The 19,579-nt window shown below is 49.4% G+C and overlaps 1 protein-coding gene across 12 annotated transcripts in view; it reads right to left on the bottom strand.

The window, feature by feature from the left end:
- Window positions 1–19,579, bottom strand: part of RALGPS1 (Ral GEF with PH domain and SH3 binding motif 1) — a 276,400-nt gene that overhangs the window by 224,374 nt on the left and 32,447 nt on the right. For 11 of the 12 annotated variants that reach the window (XM_045469762.1, XM_045469768.1, XM_045469772.1 and 8 more), the window contains 2 exons: window positions 5,201–5,322; window positions 1,770–1,877 (listed from right to left, as the gene is read on the bottom strand). In XM_045469762.1, the coding sequence (XP_045325718.1) occupies window positions 1,770–1,877; window positions 5,201–5,257 (165 nt within the window). In that variant the 5' untranslated portion in view covers window positions 5,258–5,322. The remainder of the gene's footprint in view (window positions 1–1,769; window positions 1,878–5,200; window positions 5,323–19,579) is intronic. The other variant, XM_045469770.1, reaches the window with a different exon arrangement.

The following is a 19,579-nucleotide window of genomic DNA, read 5'->3' as shown; positions in this document are numbered from 1 at the left end:
TCCATTCTCTCTGCCCCTCCCCCTGCTCATGCTTTCTCTCTCCCTCCCTCTCTCTCTCTAAATAAATAAATAAACATTAAAAAAAAAAAGAAAAATGGGGCGCCTGGGTGGCTCAGTCGGTTAAGCATTCGACTTCAGCTCAGGTCATGATCTCACAGTCTGTGAGTTTGAGCCCCGCGTTGGGCTCTGTGCTGACAGCTCAGAGCCTGGAGCCTGCTTCAAATTCTGTGTCTCCCTCTCTCTCTGGCCCTCCCCTGCTCATGCTCTGTCTCTCTCTGTCTCAAAAATAAAAAAATAAAATAAAATAAAATTTTTTAAAACATTAAGAAAAAAAGAAAGAAAATCAGGAGTTAATAATTCTGTTTCATTGGGTTACTCTGAAGACTGAATTCTTTCAGTCAACATGTATTCACTGACTACCTACTATGAGCTAGGCACTCTTCTGGGCACCTTGGAAAGAGCAATGAACAAGTCACAGTAAGTTCCTGTCCTTAAAGAGTTTCTATTCTGGTGGAGGAGACAGAGCACAACTGTTATTCTATGGTGTGAAATGTTGGGTAGTAATGAGAAATTGAAGAAGCTGGAGCAGGGTAAGGGAAAAGAGAGTGATGGAGAGAGGCCACTTTAGTCCAAGGACAGAGACAGAGACAGGTAGAGAAGAGCCAGTAGGAGGGAAGGAAAGGACATGCAGGGCCCTGCAGCAGGGAGATGCCAGGTGAGTCTGGGTTAGAAAGAAGGAGCAGAGGTCTAGCTGGGGAGCAGAGATGGGGGCAGGAGAGGAGGCTTGGCCAGACCCCAGGGGGCACTGGAGGCCTCTGGAGGAACACAGGGTCTCATTCTCCTACAAGGCAGCTGCTAGAGTTTTACACAGGTTTTTATATGATCCCTTGGCTACACTGAAGGAGGTGACGCACGTGCCAGGCTCAGCAAGGCACAAAATAAACCCAGAGGCCGACAATGGCAGAATGATGAGATGCGGCCCAGTGTGCTCCCACAGCACCCTGGAGGGCACAAAGCCTGGTCCGGCAAGGGGGACAGGGAGGAGTGGGCGTGGCGGGAGACACTTCCAGGGTTGCCCTGGGACAGTACCTGCAATGAGGCCCAAGGTCACCCCAGGGACAATATACTGTTCACCCTCAAAGTACAAAAGGAAGAAACCAAGTCCTGGCGAAACAAGGAGCCAACTCTGCCCCTCAGAGCAGCACAAACACACTTGTTGGAGAAGAAACAATTTTTAAAAATTTTATTATTACAAAATATTATTTTCTACCATTGTAGAAAACAGTCACTGTAAAAATGTACAATTTACAAATAAAGAAAAAGAAGAAAAACTAAATTCCAATTAACCAGAACCCTACAACCAGAAACTACAGTAAATAACGTTTGGCTATTTATATCCAGATATTTAGGACTATGTAAACATCAGATCTAGACCTCTTCCTACACAAATATAAATCGTGTGTGTGCTGTACATGCTTTTTAAAAACGGCACCGTTCTCTATTAATTGTGCCATAACTTGCTCCTTTCACTTACTTTCCATATATACTGCGCATGACTTCCAAGGTGGTTAATTTCTAGATTGATGGCATCCTTTTTAATGCTGCTTGGCATTTCAAAAAGAATATTCTATCCCATGGTCCCTATTATGGGGCATATGGCTTGTTTCCAACCGGAGAAACTTTTCGCTGTCTCCCCGCGCCCCCCCCCCTCCCCCCCCGCCATCACACTGTTTTGGTGCCCACACACCCACAGCTGTCGTATTACTTACAGCAAACTCCTCGGGACTCACTTTCAAGACATCGAAGACAACGGCATCGTAGCTCTTGCTGGCATAGTCGCAGCCCTGGCCCTCCAAAGAGTCTGAGCTGCTGCTGCCCTGTGGAGGACAGAGAGAGAGGGTACCACCTGAGCAGTCGGGCTGACCCCAGAATCACTGGCCCCCACACCCAGAACCGAGGACACGAGAGTGACAGAACCATGCAGGACAAAAGCTGCTACTGCTCGCTGCTTTGCCCTGTTCCATACAAATATGGTTTATTTGTATGGTTTAATTCTCTTGAGAACTCATTGAGCACACACTATTTTTATTCCCATTTTGCAGATTAGGAAGCAGAGGCCATGCCACTTCCCCAAGGTATCGCAGCTAGGAAACTGAAGAGCCAGGAGATGAACCTAGTTTTGCATCTATGTGATGCCAGACGCATCCCCTCAATCACTACGCCAGACTGCCTCCAGCCCGCTGTGTAGCTGGTGGGGTAAAAAGATTCAGCCCACTCTTCCTTCAGAGAGAAGCGGGCCTTCACACCTCAGGAGGCCTGAGGCAATCGTCTGTTCTATGACGTCTTTCAAACATCACCTGGTTTCACCTTTGTTTTTTTCTTGAAGTCACTGCAGGAAATTCTTACACAAAGTATTAAACTGGCCCTCAAGGCTTATTTCATGTAGGGGACACTTGGAATTCAAAGCCTGTTAGCTGATGAGGTGAGACGTAACCAACTGGCTTTGGAGACATGCCCGAAAGTTCTATTTGGTAGAGCCCCTCGTTAAGAACACCCTGGGCCCTGCATGTAGAGAAAGCGTCTCCCATAAAAGAGCAAGTTAAAACTCCCCAAATGTGGCCAGTTTCATGAAACCCAACACTGCGGGGATCCCAGAATGTTGAACATACCTTCTCTTAGATTTTATTTAATTTCATCAAATTCTACTTTGGGGAACCAATCAAGCTTACCACCCAAAAACTGTGCCCATTCGTAAATGGTTTTATTCGTCTCAACCCATGAAGAGGGACTTTGTGGTTTCCATTAACCTCAATATCTTGGACCGGGATTTAGAGAACATGCTTTTATTAATTCTTCTTTATTTCACTCTTTCCAAAATGGCTATATCTGGAAAAACCTTGCAATCTTACTGGAAACTGGAGTGTTTTTAGGCCAGTGAGGGAAACCACCAGTCAACAACTGAAAATGTGAGGTTAAAAGGAAGCGCAGAAACTCCAACCTGTAGGTTCCAATAGGCCTGTGTCATCTGAACGTTCTACAAACGAGGTTACAGTACCCAGAAGCCTGAAGTGACCTGAAGTAACACATCGTAGGGTTAAGAGCTCTCACGTCAGGCCTGGTTGGGATGCCAGCCCCGCACTAGCCACTGCCTGACCTCCCTGTCTCTGTAAAACAGAGCTGCTGGACCTACTCCCCAGGACTGTGGGACGGGTTATATAAAATGAAGCTTACAAAGCAGCTGGCAGAATACCCCTCCCCCGGAGATGCCGATTCAAGGGGCGTGGGTGGGGTGGACATGGCTACTTTAAAAGTGCCATGAATGGGGCGCCTGGGTGGCTCAGTCGGTTAAGCGTCTGACTTCAGCTCGGGTCCTGATCTCACAGTCGTGGGTCCAAGCCCCCTGTCGGGCTCTGTGCTGACAGCTCAGAGCCTGCAGCCTGCTTTGGATTCTGTGTCTCCCTCTCTCTCTGTTCCTCCCCTGTTCGCACTCTGTCTCTCTCTCTCTCTCTCAAAAATATGAACAAAGATTAAAATAAAAATTTAATTAAAACAAAAAGTTCCACGAATTGATGGGACATTCTCCTCTGAGGAGAATCTGTGCTTAACTTCTGAAAAGTAACAAACACTAATCCCAAGTGCCTCTGGAATTGGCAGTCTGTCCCGCCCCTCAGTCCTAGGCACAGACCCTGCCTGAGCAGGTGATTACCGGTAAATCACTCTGCACTTCCTCAACCACCTTCCAGAAAGCAGGCTAAGTGATTTTCCTCAGTGTAGTGTCATTGTGGTTAAGAGCACTGGCTTGAGTCACGGAAGCCTGGCTCTGAATCCCCACCCACTGCTGACCAGCTGTGTGATTTGAGCCAGTGCCGTCCTCCCCTCCTGCCTTGGTTTCCCCATCTATAAACTGGGGGTGAAGGTGAGTGTGAGGATTAGTGTGATAATGCCTGTGGAACATGCAAGGCAAGGGCCTGGTGTGTAATACACACTGAATTATGGGGTGTATGTGTGTGGGGTCATGTACTCAAACCAATTGAGTACATGTGTTCTTTCACTCAGTAACTATGGAGTCCTTGCCATGTTCCAGATACACATATACACACGGACGTACCTACACATAGTATATACGTACACAGGTATATGTAGGTGTATATATATGCACATACACACAGAGATCAGAAAAGAAAGAAGCTCCACTCGAGATGGAATGTAAACTGTAAATGCAAACAGAAGTCTGATTCCTCCAGTTACCGAACACAGTCCACTCCTGGGACCTCAGGTGTTGTAACTTCCCTGTAACACCCCGTTACATCTGCCCCAGACACACACACTCACACAGGGGGCCTTACTTAACCCAGTGCTGCTCCAAATACATCAGTGCTGGTGCTGATGACAATGCAGGGACTTTATTCAAATCTATACCGGCACCATCAGGGAATTTTAAAAGGTACTCACAAGTGTGTTTTCAGAGGCAGAGATCAAAATAAAGACTTTTTTAAAGGTTTCTAAGCTATGAATTGGTTCCTGTGAAGTTCTAGCTGATCACACAGGATCGTTTCAAAAGCCCAGCTCAACCGTGAGGGACTTACAAGCTCACCACACTGAGTGTTCCCTTGCCAGCTTGTCACAGGAGCCACGCGTTACACGTTCGGCAAGGTGGCATCCCTGGGCCTGACACCCACTCCTCCTAGCACGCCTCTGTCCCGTCACGCACTTGGAAAACAAGCTCCCAAACCCCCAGGACAGGAGCCCCCCCCCCCCCCCCCCCCGAGGCCACTCTCAGACCACCAGTCCTTGCAGCCATTTCCTACTGAGTAAGGCAAATAAGAACACTGGGCCAGTTGGAAGCACTTCTGTCTGACTTCATTCTGGAATGTGTGACTTATTTATAATCGGCAGCAGCTTTTCTTGGGAAAGATCTGATCCCATCTTGCCACCAAAATGGAATGTGGCACTTGCTATGACCGGACCGGGCAGGTGATAGTTTATCTTTGAAGAGAACCACCACAGAAAACACACTGATCCTCAGGGCTGACCGCCTCCCACATCTCACGCCTGGTGTGGCCAGAGGCCACGGGAGCGCTAAAAATGGTGGTATTCACGGAGCCTTGCTGCCCTGCTGTCCACGACTTAGCTGGGGACTAGGTCAGCTGAAAGGACTCCCCCTGCCCCCCAAATGCCCCAGTTCTCACAGCCCCTGTACCTGTGGAGTGGCGGAGGTGACCAACACACTAGCCATCAGACCATTCCTCTTGTACATAGTCTCCGGGCCACAGGGAGCTTCAGGGCAGCCTCCGTCGGTGACATAACCTGTCTGGAGAAGTCCTACAAGGAAAAAGGGGCTCATAAAAACCAGCTTCAAACCCAACTTCATCCCACCCTGGAGGGGGAGCTGTGCTTGACCCTGGGGGAGACCTTCATAAACAAAGCTTATAAGCCAGCAGCCTACAGGCTAAGTATGACCCACAGACATAGTTTCTTGGGCTTGTACAGGTTTTAGTATTTTTAAAATTCATCAACAACATTTAGTTAGAAAGCTTCACATGGAATTATGGATTTCCAGCCTTTCTTGAAAATGAAAATACCTGGCAGTACTGGGCCCACGTTGCTACTTGATGAGCATCAGCTGAGCTGAGCGACAGCTGCCCCCGCACTGGATCAAGTGCCTTCCAGACGGCACCTGGGCTGTGCAACCATTTGGGTGCATGCCTGGCCCTCTCAGGCACTAGAGTTTGTGACCTTTGTTTTAAAAGAAAGCAGGAAAAGAGTACAAACTGCTCCCACCGTGCTTCCCTGTGCACAAGACCGTTTCATCAATAATAATGTGATCACAGCTAATATTCGCATACCGCTCACCCCGTGCCGCGCACTTTGTGTACATGAACTAACCCTCACAACCGCATTAGGTGTGAGGAGTTTGAGGCACAGAGAGGTTAAGTAACTCATGCTTTGGGGCCTCTAGTCACGCAGCCCCACCATCGCATCATCATTCAAGACCTTGCTCAAATGTCGTTTCCTCCGGTTACCGAGCCTGGACCACTGGAACCAGAACCAGATGCTCTCGTGCCAACGTGTACATGCCTCTAGTAGGGCATTTATCACATCACTCAACGACACGGAGCTGCAGCCACCACCTGCTCTTTAGCAGGAAAGTGACCAGGAGAGTAGGGAAGGTGCAAGAAGGGAAGGAAAGGAGAAGGTAAGGTACCAGCCGGCAGCCAACTGCATTTATTCAGGCCAGAGATGAAGGTCCCCTGAGCTAAGCGAGGCTGTTGCAGTGGAGTCAGAGAGGAGACAGACTGGGAGACAACAGAGACAGAAAATCAACAGAAACTGATGGGGAAGGGTGATCGGGGTACATGAGCTGAGGGTGAACGGTGTCTGGCTTGAGGTGCCAGAAGGACGGCGTGTCCCCCATCGAGGGCAGGAACAGAGGTGGTGCAGCAGATCTGTGAAGAAGATGATGAATTTAATCTGCGATATATGCCGAATCTGCGGTGCCCATGAGAAAACCCACCCTGGAGAGCAAGGTCTCGCCTGAAGCTCACTGGGGAAGATCGTCTGGAGATGGGTGGAAAAGATCTCGACCCTGCCTGTGACCTGCTGGAGCCTCAGCCCCAGGGCTCATCACAGAGCAGCGCTTCGGCACAGAACAGAGTCGCACGCCCGACAACGTCAGGGTGCTGCAGGCTCCGTCCGCCCCCATCTCCAAAGCCACGATGGCCGCTCCCTCACAACCTCTCCGCCATCTTCCTCGCCGGCCATCTCCTCCTGAGCAACAGCCTGTGAGCCGTCCGCCTTCCCGCCTTTCCTCCCCCAAACGCTGAGAAGAACCAGTCTGAGCTATAAATGACATTTGGGGGTCAGCCAGGGACAGCTGAATACGGATATTTTAGATGATATCGAATTACCATTAATTTTCTGGGGCGTGACAGTATCAGTGGGGAGGTTAAGTAGGACAAAGTCTGTCCGGGCGATGCGCTGTGGCAGAATTCAGGGCTAAAGTGAGTTTGCAATTTAGTTTCCGATCAGTCTGCAAAATACGCTGAAGTAGAGATAAAGCAACTATGGCAAAATGCTAACACCTGACATCTATTGACAGGCGTTCACTGCACTAGTCTCTCAACTTTTCTGAATGCTTGATAATTTTTATACCAAAAGAGAAGGGGGGGAAAGCACAGGTCGGCAAAGTTTTTCCTCAGAGGAAAAACTGAGCAGCAGAGGCCAAACTCCTCTTTCACCAGCAGGGAAAGGGGATGGGCTGAGAACCGTCATTTGTCAATCCCTCTGTCCTCGGAGGAGCCGTGCTTGCGGTCACCCAGGACCCCGAGCCGTGGCTGGGGCAGGTTTGGAAGGCAGCTGCGTGAGAGATGCCAAGAGACCTTTAGCAAAAGAAGGCATACAGATGTCAAAGGAGGGGAATGCCATGGGGAAAGGCGAAGCAAAACCACAATGAGACAGCGCTTCATACCCACCAGGACGGCTATAATGAAAAAGACAAAACCAAGCGCTGGCAAGGACACGGAGAAATGGAGCCCTTAAACGTCGCTGGTAGGAGGTAAAAGGTATAACTCCTTTGGAAAACAGCTTGGTAGTTTCTTAAAAAGTTGAACAGACGCTTATCAAATGACCAGCAATTCTACTCCTAGGTAGCTACCTTTTAAAAAAATGAAAGCATTCGTCCGCACAAAGACATGTACATGAATTATTCATCAGAGCCAAAAGTTGGAAACAATCTAAACGCTCCTTGCTCCTCCAGTGGTGAGTGGATAAACAATGAGATATTTCCCTACCGTGGACTACTACTCAGTAATAAAGAAACGAAATATTGATGCAAACTGTAACATGAATAAACCTCAGAAACATTATGCTAAGTCAAAGAGGTCAGACCCAAAAGACTGTACTGTAGGATGCCATTTTTATGAAATGCCAAAACAAGGCAAACTCATAGAGACAGGAGCACATCAGCGGTGGGCTGGGGTGGAGGCAGGACTGACTGCAGACGGGCACAGGGATCTTTCTGAGGTGACGGAAATGTTCTAAAACAGGATCATCACGACTGTTACGCAGCTCCGTAAATTCGCTCAAAATCACAGAATCACACACTTGGAGTGGGTGAATTTTACGGTATGTAAATCACACTACAATGAAAGCAGCAGCCACCAGCGCTGTTTCACGATGGCACCCTGAACTCACATGTTTAACTGCTCCCTTCCACATCCCTTTGAAATAATCAAAGAAATATAAAAAGAGCAAAAACAAACGTTAGCCCATGACAAGAGAAGAGTTATTTTCTTAAGTTTATTTATTTATTTTGAGAGAGTGAGAGAGACGGCGCGTGTACACAAGCAAGGGTGGGGAAAAGAGAGAGGGAGAACGAGAATTTCAAGCTTACAGGGCAGAGCCCGACGTGGGGTTTGAATTCACAAACCGGAGACAAGATCAAGATTCAGACACTTAACCGACTAAGACACACAGGTGCCCCGAGAGAAGAGTTATTAATAAGCAAAAAGATGTTGAGGAATTTCCAGTGCAGAAGAGACAGGACTGGGAGAAGGGGAACCCACATCTGGAGCAAAGGGAAGGCCTCCCAGGAGTCAGGCAGATGAGATCTTCCCACAGACACCCCATGAGAACCTAGAGACTTCAAAGTGGGGAATCCAGAAACTGAGGCTCAGAGTAAGGCTCAAGAGCTCAAAGAGGCAGCATGAGACTGGCTCAAGCTGCAGGGCTGTCTCAGACCAGACAAACCAGCTCATGCGGACTGGGAGTCGGGGCCAACCCAGCCAGGCTCTCTATGCCAGAAGCAACCAGCCTGTTGGATGGCCTCTGTTCAGATCAGCTCAGGCCAGACTGAAGTGACTCAACCCAAGCCTGACAGAGTCACGAGGGGAAGAGGGCATGGGAGACAGCCAGCCTGATGCTGTGTGATGACGTTGTGGATCCAACCTGCATCAGTTCTGGGCTGATGTGAGCTTCCTTCGGTCCTTTCACAGTATGCCTGGTACTCTGCGAGTCTGCCCCAGGGGGGGCCCAACATGGAGCCCAAACCAGAGGCCTTGGCTCTCCCCACTCACCTGACACCAGAAACCCTCAAGTCACATAGCCCTTCAACACAGAGGCCACGTTTCGTTCTCACACCCTCTTCCATGACAGTTCATTCGCCCACCCCCTGCATCCCGTCCGAAGGACGCTACCACCTCTGCCCGTTTCTCCATCATCGCTGGGGGGGCGCACTCAGGTGCCCCCGTCCAACACCAACAGCAGCATACTCAGGGAGCGGCAGCTGTGCGAAGCTGGGCTAAGTGCTACATTTTTAGTTCATTTTGTCTTCACGACAACCCCATACAGGGGAGACTCTTCTGGGAAACTGAGGCACCAAGAGGTGATGTAACTGCTAGTTGAGCAGTGGGACTGGGGTGTTCAAACCCTGGTCCGTCGACACCAGCGCCTGGGCCTCCTCCAAGAGCCCATGAGGACCCTGTGAGAAAAGGCATGTGAAACACTCGGCCCAGGCTAGCCACAGACCAAGCACTCAATCCCAGTTACTGGTTACTGTGTTAATCTAATCCTACAGTTCTGTTCATTTATGCCTATTCTTTTTTCCTAAAATAAACAAATAAAATATTAGCTTAAAGAAAGCACGGCATCACGCTCTGTGAAACCACAGGCCTCCACTGCGGGAAAGGGGTTCCCAGCTGTGGATGCCAGGCCACCGGACAGCGGAGGCTGAGTCCAGGTGTCTGAGTGCAGCTCCTCCTCCCGGAGGCCTGACCTGCCAACCGCACGCCCCTCGGGCCCACCTGGACACAAAGCACGGCAGCCACAGCGTGTTAGCCCTGCGCTCCCCACCGGCAGCCTGGGCTGGAAAGAAAGACAGAGTGCTTGTTTCAGATCTGACTCCTGCAAGTCTCGCCACGGACAAAAATAGCCTAACTCGTGGGCAGCATGTCTCAGACAAGTGATATTTCACATACTAAGAAATAACAGAACCGAGCAGAACAGAACATCTTTCCAGGGCCCAGGGACACCCCCACCCATCCACTTTCAGTCCCTGAGACCTGGCCAGGCCCCAACTCCTCATCGGGGACCAGACTCCCATCAAGGGAGTCAGCCTGGCCTAGGCCCCTCCTGGAGAACCGCTTCTCCACCCCTTGGGAGGGCCCCTGAGGACGGCGACTGTGCCTCCCAGGCCAGACTGACTGCACCAGAGTGGCCACCTGATTCTCCTGGGAACTCGGGACGCTAAGATGCCAGTCTCTGCTGGTCAACCAAACTGAGACACTCTGCCCTCACTTGTAGGGGGGTGGCATCTGCCTGGTTGCAGGGACAGTCGGCCGGAGTGTGAAGGCAGCAGATGCACGAAAAGGCTGAAGGCAGAGGCTGTGTCTGAAAGAAAAGGACAGCAGTGGGCCTGGCTCCCAACCCCGGCTCCGTAGTGTCAGGTAGTGAGAGGGGCTTTCCAAAAGACCCTGATCAGGGCTACTTCCGAAACACCAAATCCATGCCACGCCACCAGAAACCCGACCATTAAAGCACAAGGGTCTCATCTGAATGGGGAAAGAGAAGCACCATTCATTCGTCGAGCTTCTACTTCACATAGGTATTGTTCCAGCCACGGCTTCTAACCGTGTTTATGCCTTGGACCTTTCTGGCAGCCTAGTGAAGGCTCTGGGTCCCTTCTCATGGAAGTATTTTTTAAACGCATAAAATCACACAGGAAACCAACTTTCACATGGAGAAATATGTTATTGTATTATAAATTATTTTAAAATAGCTATATTTTAATATAATTGTTTTCCTGGGTAAAATATAGCTATTTTAAAATAATTTATAATACAATAACATATTTCTCCATGTAAGGGAATATATATATTTCTTTATTATTGCATGATATAACAAGATACATTGGGAGGTTGAATAACTACCATAATTTAAAAGTAGTTATGAGTATAGATATTCTAAGAGGTCAATAATTATTACGTGATATGAAAATACCTGTGATTTTTATTGGTGACAAAGTCCCAAGTACTACTATTACTGTGACTCATTGTCTGTATTAGTAACTGAGAGAAAGGCTAAACTTCAGTGAGAAGTTGGTGAAAATAAAGATGTCATATTTTTCCCATCCAAATTCACAGATGCCTGGTTCAGAACCCCTGTTCCAGGCACTAAGGGACACAAAGCCAGCAGGCCCTGCTCCCAGAGAACGTGTATTCCAGTGTAGAAGTCAGAAAATACACACATGGGTCGGGGAGCCTGGGTGGCTCAGTCGGTTAAGCTTCCGACTTCTCCTCGGGTCATGATCTCATGGTTCTTGAGTTTGAGCCCTGTGTCAGGCTCTGTGCTGACAGCTCAGAGCCTGGAGCCTGCTTCAGATTCTGTGTCTCCCTCTCTCTCTGCCCTTCCCCCACTCATGCTCTGTCTCTCTCTCAAAAATAAATACACATCAAAAAAAAATTTTTAAAAGAAAGAAAATACACACATGGAAACAAAGAAGATAATTTCAGATACTGAGAAATGTCTCCCAAAACTAAAAGATGGTGGAGGATGGTATTTGCCAGGTGGTCAAGGAAAGACGCTCTGAGGATGTGAAATTTGACTGAAACCTCAGGAAGCAGTCAGCCCATAAAAACCAGCATGTGTTCTTTGCAGAGGGCACAGCAAGTGCAAAGGCCCTGAGATGCACAGGAGCTTAGCAGGCTTGTGATGGAGGCAGATGGACCAGGGTGGGCAGCAATGGACAGACAGGCTGGGGCCAGAGCATGAAGGGCCTTGATGCCACGGTGGGAGTGTGGGTTTTATCCGGAACGCAATGGGAACCCTCTGGTGTACTAGAGGACTATGAGCAGGGGAGTGACAGGATCTTATCTTACTGTTTGTGAGATCACTTTGGCTACTCGGCATAGAACTGAATGAAAAGAGACAAAGCCGGAGCCTCGGAGCCAGCTGGGGTAGGAGAGGATGAAGGCATAGACTGCTAGCCACAGGGGTTGGGGATGGACATGGCAGGGTAGGTTCCAGAGGGAAAGATACAAGACTTGCTGATGGACCACACGGGAGGGGAGAAGAAAAGAGAGGAACCAAGGATGACCTCTAAGCTTGGGGCTGCCACGAGTGGGTAACAGCTACACACGCTGCTCAGCTGTTCATTCATTCACTCGTTACCCGCCCAGCCCGCTGGAGGACCAGTTCTGCTCTCCAGGGCCCCGCAGCGTAGTGGGGAGAACTCCCCAAAGTAGCTGCTCACGGGGACACATGCTGTAACAGATCACAGGTTCACCCTGGGGGTCAAAGAAGACATCACTGACAAGCACCCTTGAGCTGGGTCTCGAAGGACCAGTGGGAGCGCTTCAAGGAAAGGGTGGCCGAGGGCAAGGAGGATGCCCGCAGCAAGTGAGGCAGGTTGGGGCGTGAAAGCACCCTGAGGTGCTGGTGTGCAAGGAGCACAAGAGGGCAGGTCCCCCTCCTCACCTGACCCCAGCCGGTGTGCATCCTAACACACAGCAGCCAATAAGCTAGGCAGGGACCCCCACAGAGTTTGTCTTCCCGGATGGCCCTGATGCTACAGCCACAGCCACGGTGTCTTGTGCCCTGGTCACTCCCTCATCAGTTCAGCAAACTTGGTGTAACTGCCCAAACCCTGCTCTGTGCAGAGGAATCAGAGCAGCCCTTGGCCTCAAGGGACTCCCACACCACTATCTGTCACTTTGTTTCAGGCTCTAAGGATTTCCGTGCATTAACAAACTTTTTTTCACAGGTGAGGAGATGGAGGTACCAAGAGATTAATGAAACTAACTCAGGGGTGCACTTTTACCTGCCTGTACTGACTGTGGCCCCTGCTGGTCAGGGGCAGGCTGGCAGGATGGGGAGAGCTCCAGCTTTTTGAGCCTGGCTTTTTAATCCGAATCACACCAAAACCCCATCTTTCCATCCTCCAACTCTCTCACCACACACACACACACACACACACACACACACACACACACACACGCTGCTAATGCCTCCTTGGAAACCAAAACACCGCAGAAGAAAAAGCAATTCTCATGACGTAACTTCGCAAGAACGTGGCAATTGTATCAGAACCACAGAACAATCCCTCATCTCTTGTTTCTGTATGACAGAATCTGCTCTTGTGTGTGGGCTCCCGGAGAGGGAAGGAAAATCCCATATGCCATGTTGGTTTCCTTCCAAACTTTCAGAATTCTCCTTCAATGTTTCAGGTTCAGGAAACCAAGAAAATAACACGAGACAGTCTGGTGCAGACCACTGTTGAGAAGGCAGAATAACCACTTTTTCCTAAGCGTATGGAGGCTGTTTCAAAGAAAATACACATATCCAGGAATGTTCAATTACAAGAGAGTGATCTCTTCCAAATGTTGCAGACAAGCATGGAAACGGACCCGGAGCTCCGCTTCAGAGGACGGTGCTGCTCTCCACCTTCCTCCGTCCTGAACAGAAGCTGTGACAAGACGAACAGGAAGGAAGCAAAGAGGGTTCTGCCCACAACCCCTCCATCACTTCAGGAGCAGTAAGTGTATGTACGTACATGTGTATACACACACACACACACACACACACACACACACACACACACGGCCACAGCATGCACATTTCCTATTGCCAAAGGGCTTCCCCCAAGGTAACCATCACTGTGGTGCCGGACCATGGGCCGGCAGCTCAAGAAAGTCCCCCTAAGAAAGTCCCCCTTGTGCGGGCTGGCAGGGTGGTTATCTCCACCTCTTCCTGACCCTCTCCAAACCGGCCAGACCTCTTTTCCTGGCAAGCAGGAGCGTCTGGCGGCTTTCAAAGGGAGGCCCGGCCACGTAAGCACATGTCAGACTTGAACGCCATCACTCACTGCGGCATTCACCGCCCCCCAACCCCCACCCCCGGCCCTTCCAAACCACCCGCCAGATGTTCAGCCTCTGACATCCCACCTTCTCGCTGAGGGAGACAGAGTGGGCCGGGGAGGCGCCACCACGGCTGTGCCCCCGTGGAGGAGAGAAAGCGGCAGGGTGTGGGAAAGCGGGCTGGATTTAGGGGTTGGAGGGTCTGCAGACCTCACAAAAAGGGACAAACCCGTGAAACAGCACACCAGAGAAAAGGAGCACGAGGGCACCTTTTCTTCCTGGGGAAGGGAAGCACCTGTGTTCACTGAGCTAAGGTAGGGCCCCCCGCAAACAGGCGGCGATCCACTAATTCAGGTGATAGGTGCGGAATGAGTGTCCCCACAGCCCATGCACCACAGCCAGGGAGGCAGAAGAGGACACGGCCCATCCTTCCCTCAGAAACCATAGTCTGGCCCAGGGGCGCCTAACCTTTTCAAACAGGAGGACTTCCTGAATTTCTTATGTAAAAGTAATACACGTGCATGCTGAAATTATAAAAACTGAATAAAAGGGCATAAAATAAAAAAGCAAGTCCCTGTCTCCCACAAACCCTAGTCCCTGTGCCCAAGGTCACACAGTTCCCTTAGGGTAGGGCAACATTTATGCACACATCCACACATACAGAGATACAAGTAAATGTACAAATACACACATAAATGTACTTAAGAGACTATCCGTTTTAACACCAAAAAGAAATAGTTCTATTTTTGGCATCTGTTGACTAAGAAAAACCCTTGGTAACAAAAAGCTGTTATAAATCACTAACACATTTAAATTAATCTGCGGTCTAAGAATCACAGCAACGTCTACATCCACTTGGAGTGCAGTGAGACGTATCTACAGCACTCATTCTTCAGCCTGACAGAGCTGGGAGCACACATGCATTTGGGGAGGCCTTAGAGCAGCCCCGAGTTCGACACCCTCACCCCCCACAGGCTCACAGCTGCAGGTGAAGCCAAGTACTTCTGCGGCTTAGGGAACGGACAAATCAGGATTTGAATTCTCACCTCCCACTTACTCTGAGCCCTGAGCAAGCTGCCTGACCTGACCCAGCTCCACCTTCCTTCCCTCCCCCACCTGGCAGATGGCAGATGGTCGAAGGGGTCGCCAGGTCGGTGTAGGCTGGAAGCGGCTGGTAAACGTCAGCTACGTCTGTGCCGGCACCCCTCACCACACGCTCACCCTCCCCGGGGACGGGCAGACGCGGGCAGGGCTCTCTTGGCATGAGACCACGAGACATCGCGCTGAAGTTGAGGCACCAAAAGAAATGTGAGTAAAGAATCTGCACTTCTCATAAAACCAGGAAAGGTTCTCAAAAGGAAACTAATCCAGGGTGCCTGGGTGGCTCAGTTGGTTGAGCGTCCGACTTCGGCTCAGGTCATGATCTTGCAGTTTGTGAGTTCGAGCCCCATATCGGGCTCTGTGCTGACAGCTCAGAGCCTGGAGCCTACCTCGGATTCTGTGTGTCCCTCTCTCTCTGCTCCTCCCCTGCTCATGCTCTGTCTCTGTCTCTCGAAAATAAACAAATGTTTAAAAAAATTTAAGATCACGCAGAACCATTCAGGACAGAGCTGAGGACAGCCTGGGGTCTGACGGCAGGAGGGCCCTGGGCCCCAGTCAGGGAAAGCCCGGCTCGCAAAGGGACTTAAGAAGTGCCGGAGTCTCCTGGAGCCTGCTGGGGAGGAAACAGGGAAAGCAGGAGATGGAGACTGGGGTTTTCCGGGAACTCAAAGTGACTCCTGAGCATATTCTCAGGTTCAAAGTAAGGAGTCCGTGGAGGGCAAAATATGAAAAATCCAAGAGACAGAGGGCACACCTGACAGAGCACGTCTCAGAGAAGATGGCAAGGGTGGGACTGTGGTGGCTGCTTCCCCTGCCCCCGGAAGACAGGGACAAGGGCGGCTGTCACCCAGACCTTAGCTGGAGGAGGGTGGCCCTGGGGAGACAGGAGAGCCTGGTTGGCACGGGGGGCGCCAGTACACGGGGGTTTGGTGACGTCTCTCAGGACAAGACACTTTTACCCTATAGGTACCTGCAGCAGTAGTACAAGAACCAGACCACACGTTTCCTCCCGCGAGGACCTGACGTGACCCTCCGGACAGGGAGCTATCACAGCCCAGAGGACACTAATGAAGCCTCACAGCTAGATGCAGGGAGGATCCTGGACTGAGACAGGAACGGAAAAAGAACATTAGGGGGGAAACATCAGGGAGGAAACTGGTGGCATCTGAAAAAGGTCGCAAGTCTTAGTTCATAGCATGGTACCTATGTTAACTCATCACCTAAGTCAGTCTGATAACTGTGTTAAGCCCGTGTAAGCTGTTCACATACAAGCTGGGTGAGGGATGCACATAAATGCTGTGTACTGTTCTGCAACTTGTCTGTAAGTCTAAAGTGATTTCAAAACAAAAAGCTGAATTTATTTTTTAAATATGTATTTATTTGAGAGAGAGCGAGTGTGTGCACGTGTGCATGAGCAGGGGAGGGGCAGAGAGAGCATCCCAAGCAGGCTCCTCACTGTCAGCGCAGAGCCCGATGCCCGGCTCGAGCTCACGCACCGTGAGATCATGACCTGAGCCGAAATCAAGAATCAGATGCTCAACTGAATGAGCCACTCAGGCGCCCCTAAAAAGTTAAATTTAAAAAGCAATTCTGCACCCTCATATCCCACCCCACTCACCACCCCCAACACACACACAAGCTCCACGATCAGGCCTAACACCAGGGGCTTGTCATTTCCCGTGCCAACCATTAATTGAGAGTTGCAGCTCTGGGATGCTGAGGTTAAGGCATTTCACACCCGTTACATGTGGGCCAAACATACATTATCTACAGTAGACAGACGATGGGGCAGGCTGGAAGACAGTTTACTGTGAGGAGCAGGGGGTCCCTCTCTCCTTCTTAGTCCCTGCCAAGGGCAGAGGAATTACTGGTTTGACAGGTAACAGTCCAGCTCATTGACTGGGCCACATCCATTCGGACCATCCCTAAGAGCCAAAAAGTCACACACCTGTTGAAGGCCCCTCTCTTCCCCACTGCTGCTGTGAGACCTGTGGGATTCCCACACATGCCCCTAAGTATACCTGCCTGGCCTGGACCCCAGGTACAGGTCAAGTTTACGGAGCATGGGAAGCCCCAGTGGGCAAAGAGCTCATCGCTTGCTTCAGCCAGCTTTGACTGGAGAGCCCTGTGCCAGAGACTGGCTGGTTCATGAGGGTCATTTAATTCAATTTCCCCTTTGCTGTTTTTCCTTGTCATCAGGATGAACTTTAGAAATATCAAGGTGAGGAACAGGTTGACAGAACAGGACACCCACACTCTTGGGCCTTCCTCACAGACACCACTGAGCCCTGACTCATCATGCACAGCCTGGCATTTCCCACTGAAACAGGAAGGAAGTCAGCTAAGAGTGAGGCGGGGTGGGCGAGGTCTGGCTGGAGAAGGAGAGTGAAAAACATCTGGGCAGCGGCACAACAAAGCCCATTAGGAATAAAGGGTGTGCCCCACGAGGTAGGAGCCAGAAGTTGAGGAAGAATACCCTGGTCCTAGACCGTCTTCAAGTACCATCCCACACCCCCACGGAGCACACAGCAGTGGGTGACAGGGGCAGGGGTCAGGGCACCAGAGCGCACAGAGAAAGTCACATGTTCACAACAAACCACAGAAACAGATCTTAGTTCCAAGACAATGTACTGGGTCCACACATCTGCGTTCCCCTCACCAAATCTTATTAGATGAAAAACAAAAACAAAAACAAAAGAACAAGAAATCTGTTGCAGTGTTGAAATACAGGGAAGAATGACATCACCAAACCAGAAGTTAAGAATTCCTAGAAGATTTGCAGCGAATGGAAGTGGACAGAAGAGAAGCTATGAGTGTCAGACATCTGGCCACAAAATCAACGGTCTCTCTGGACTCAACAGCCAGCTAGAAAAGGCAATGGCCTGGGAGTCTACCAAGCAAATGACACCTACAAATAAACTTCAAAAGAAATGTACAGAAATCATTTGAAGCAAATTATGAAGTTTTCCTAACAAAAAAGAAGACAAATTAAAGGAGAGAGATTTCACTCCTCTGAATAAAGAGACAATATTGCAAAAGCATCAACTCTCCCCAACTGATCTATAAATAAAATACAAGGTCATTCTAAATTCTAAGGGGATTCATTTTGGAATTCAACAAATTGATTTGAAATTTCATCTGGAAGAATAATTTTTAAAAGCTAAGAAGTTTTCAAAAAAAGGACATAGTGACGAGAAGTGATCTGTCCTGCCAGGAAGCCATGGTCGAGGATAAAGAGCGCTGAGAGATGAATGAATGAGCAGGACAGAACGCAGCCCAGAGCACAGGGTCAAATACATGTGAGAATTAACATCTGGTCACAATGGCATTGCAAACAGCATGCAGGGATGGATCACTTAATAGATGTTCACAAAACAATTTACTATTCTCTTAAGGGAGGGGGGGGATTGTTTAAAATCTTACCCAATATCATATATAAGAATAAAATTTTGATAGATTAGAGACTTAACCAAACATAAAATCCCCATAAAAATACCAGAGGAAACGCTAACCATTATTTTTAATAACGTTGGGGTGAAGAAGTTCTCTCTAGGGTGATACAAAAGCCAGAAAAGCAAAGGAAACCATCAGCAGATTTAACTACAATAAAAAAAAATTAGAACTCTGTATAAGAAAAGACATCATTGGGGCACCGGGGTGGCTCAGTAGGTTAAGCAGCCGACTGTGGCTCAGGTCATGATCTTACTGCTCGTGGGTTCAAGCCCCACATTGGGCTCTGTGCTGACAGCTCAGAGCCTGGAGCCTGCTTCGGATTCTGCCTCTCCCTCTCTCTGCCCCCTCTCCACTTGCTCTCTGACTCAAAAATAAAATGTTAAAAAAAATTTTTTTTAAAGACATAATGGGGGCACCTGGGTGGCTCAGTCAGTTAAGCATCCAACTCTTGATTTCAGCTCAGGCCATGATCTCATAGTTAGTGAGATCAAGCCCCATGTCAGGCTCTGAGCCAACAGTGTAGAGTCTGCTTGGGATCCTCCCTCTCCCTCTCTCTCTCTGTCCTTTCCCTACTTGTTCTCTCCCTCTCCAAAATAAACATTTTTAAAAAGACATAAAAGATGTAAAACAAACAAACAAACAAACAAAAAAGAAACTGGGGAAATGTGTGTCTGAAATGTCATGAGAGAGGATGTAGTAAGATCCTTAATATGGAAGGAATTCCCCAAGAGCCTGGCTCAGCTCTCAGCAGACATGTGGCCCAGGCCAGGAGCCTGTTCTCTAAGCCCCAACTTCCCACCTGCAAAGAGAGAAGCTACCAGCAGCACCTTTCTCATAGGTGTGAGGACCACACAAGACGCTATTTGGGAAGCACTTAGCCCAGAGTCTGAGCAAAGCAAGGAAGTCATCAGACGGGCAACCGACCAGAGAGTATGTTCCAGCAAGTCACTGACCATACCGCCACCTGCAAAAAAGAGAAGAAAACACTGGAAAGCCTCATTGGCGTGTTTCAGTACAGGCAGGTGGACCACATCCACTGATGGGGATGAAAAGGATGGTTGAAAAGGATGCAACTGACAAATAGTTATGGACAGAGACAGATGGCCACAAATTCAGGACACAGCCACCCTTATTATGTCATTCAGCAAGTATTTCCTGAAAGTCTAGTCTGGGTC

The sequence above is a fragment of the Leopardus geoffroyi genome, chromosome D4, assembly GCF_018350155.1.
Source record: "Leopardus geoffroyi isolate Oge1 chromosome D4, O.geoffroyi_Oge1_pat1.0, whole genome shotgun sequence".
NCBI lineage: Eukaryota > Metazoa > Chordata > Mammalia > Carnivora > Felidae > Leopardus > Leopardus geoffroyi.
The sequence above is the reverse complement of the archived record's forward strand: the minus strand, read 5'-3'. Positions and strand labels throughout refer to the sequence as shown.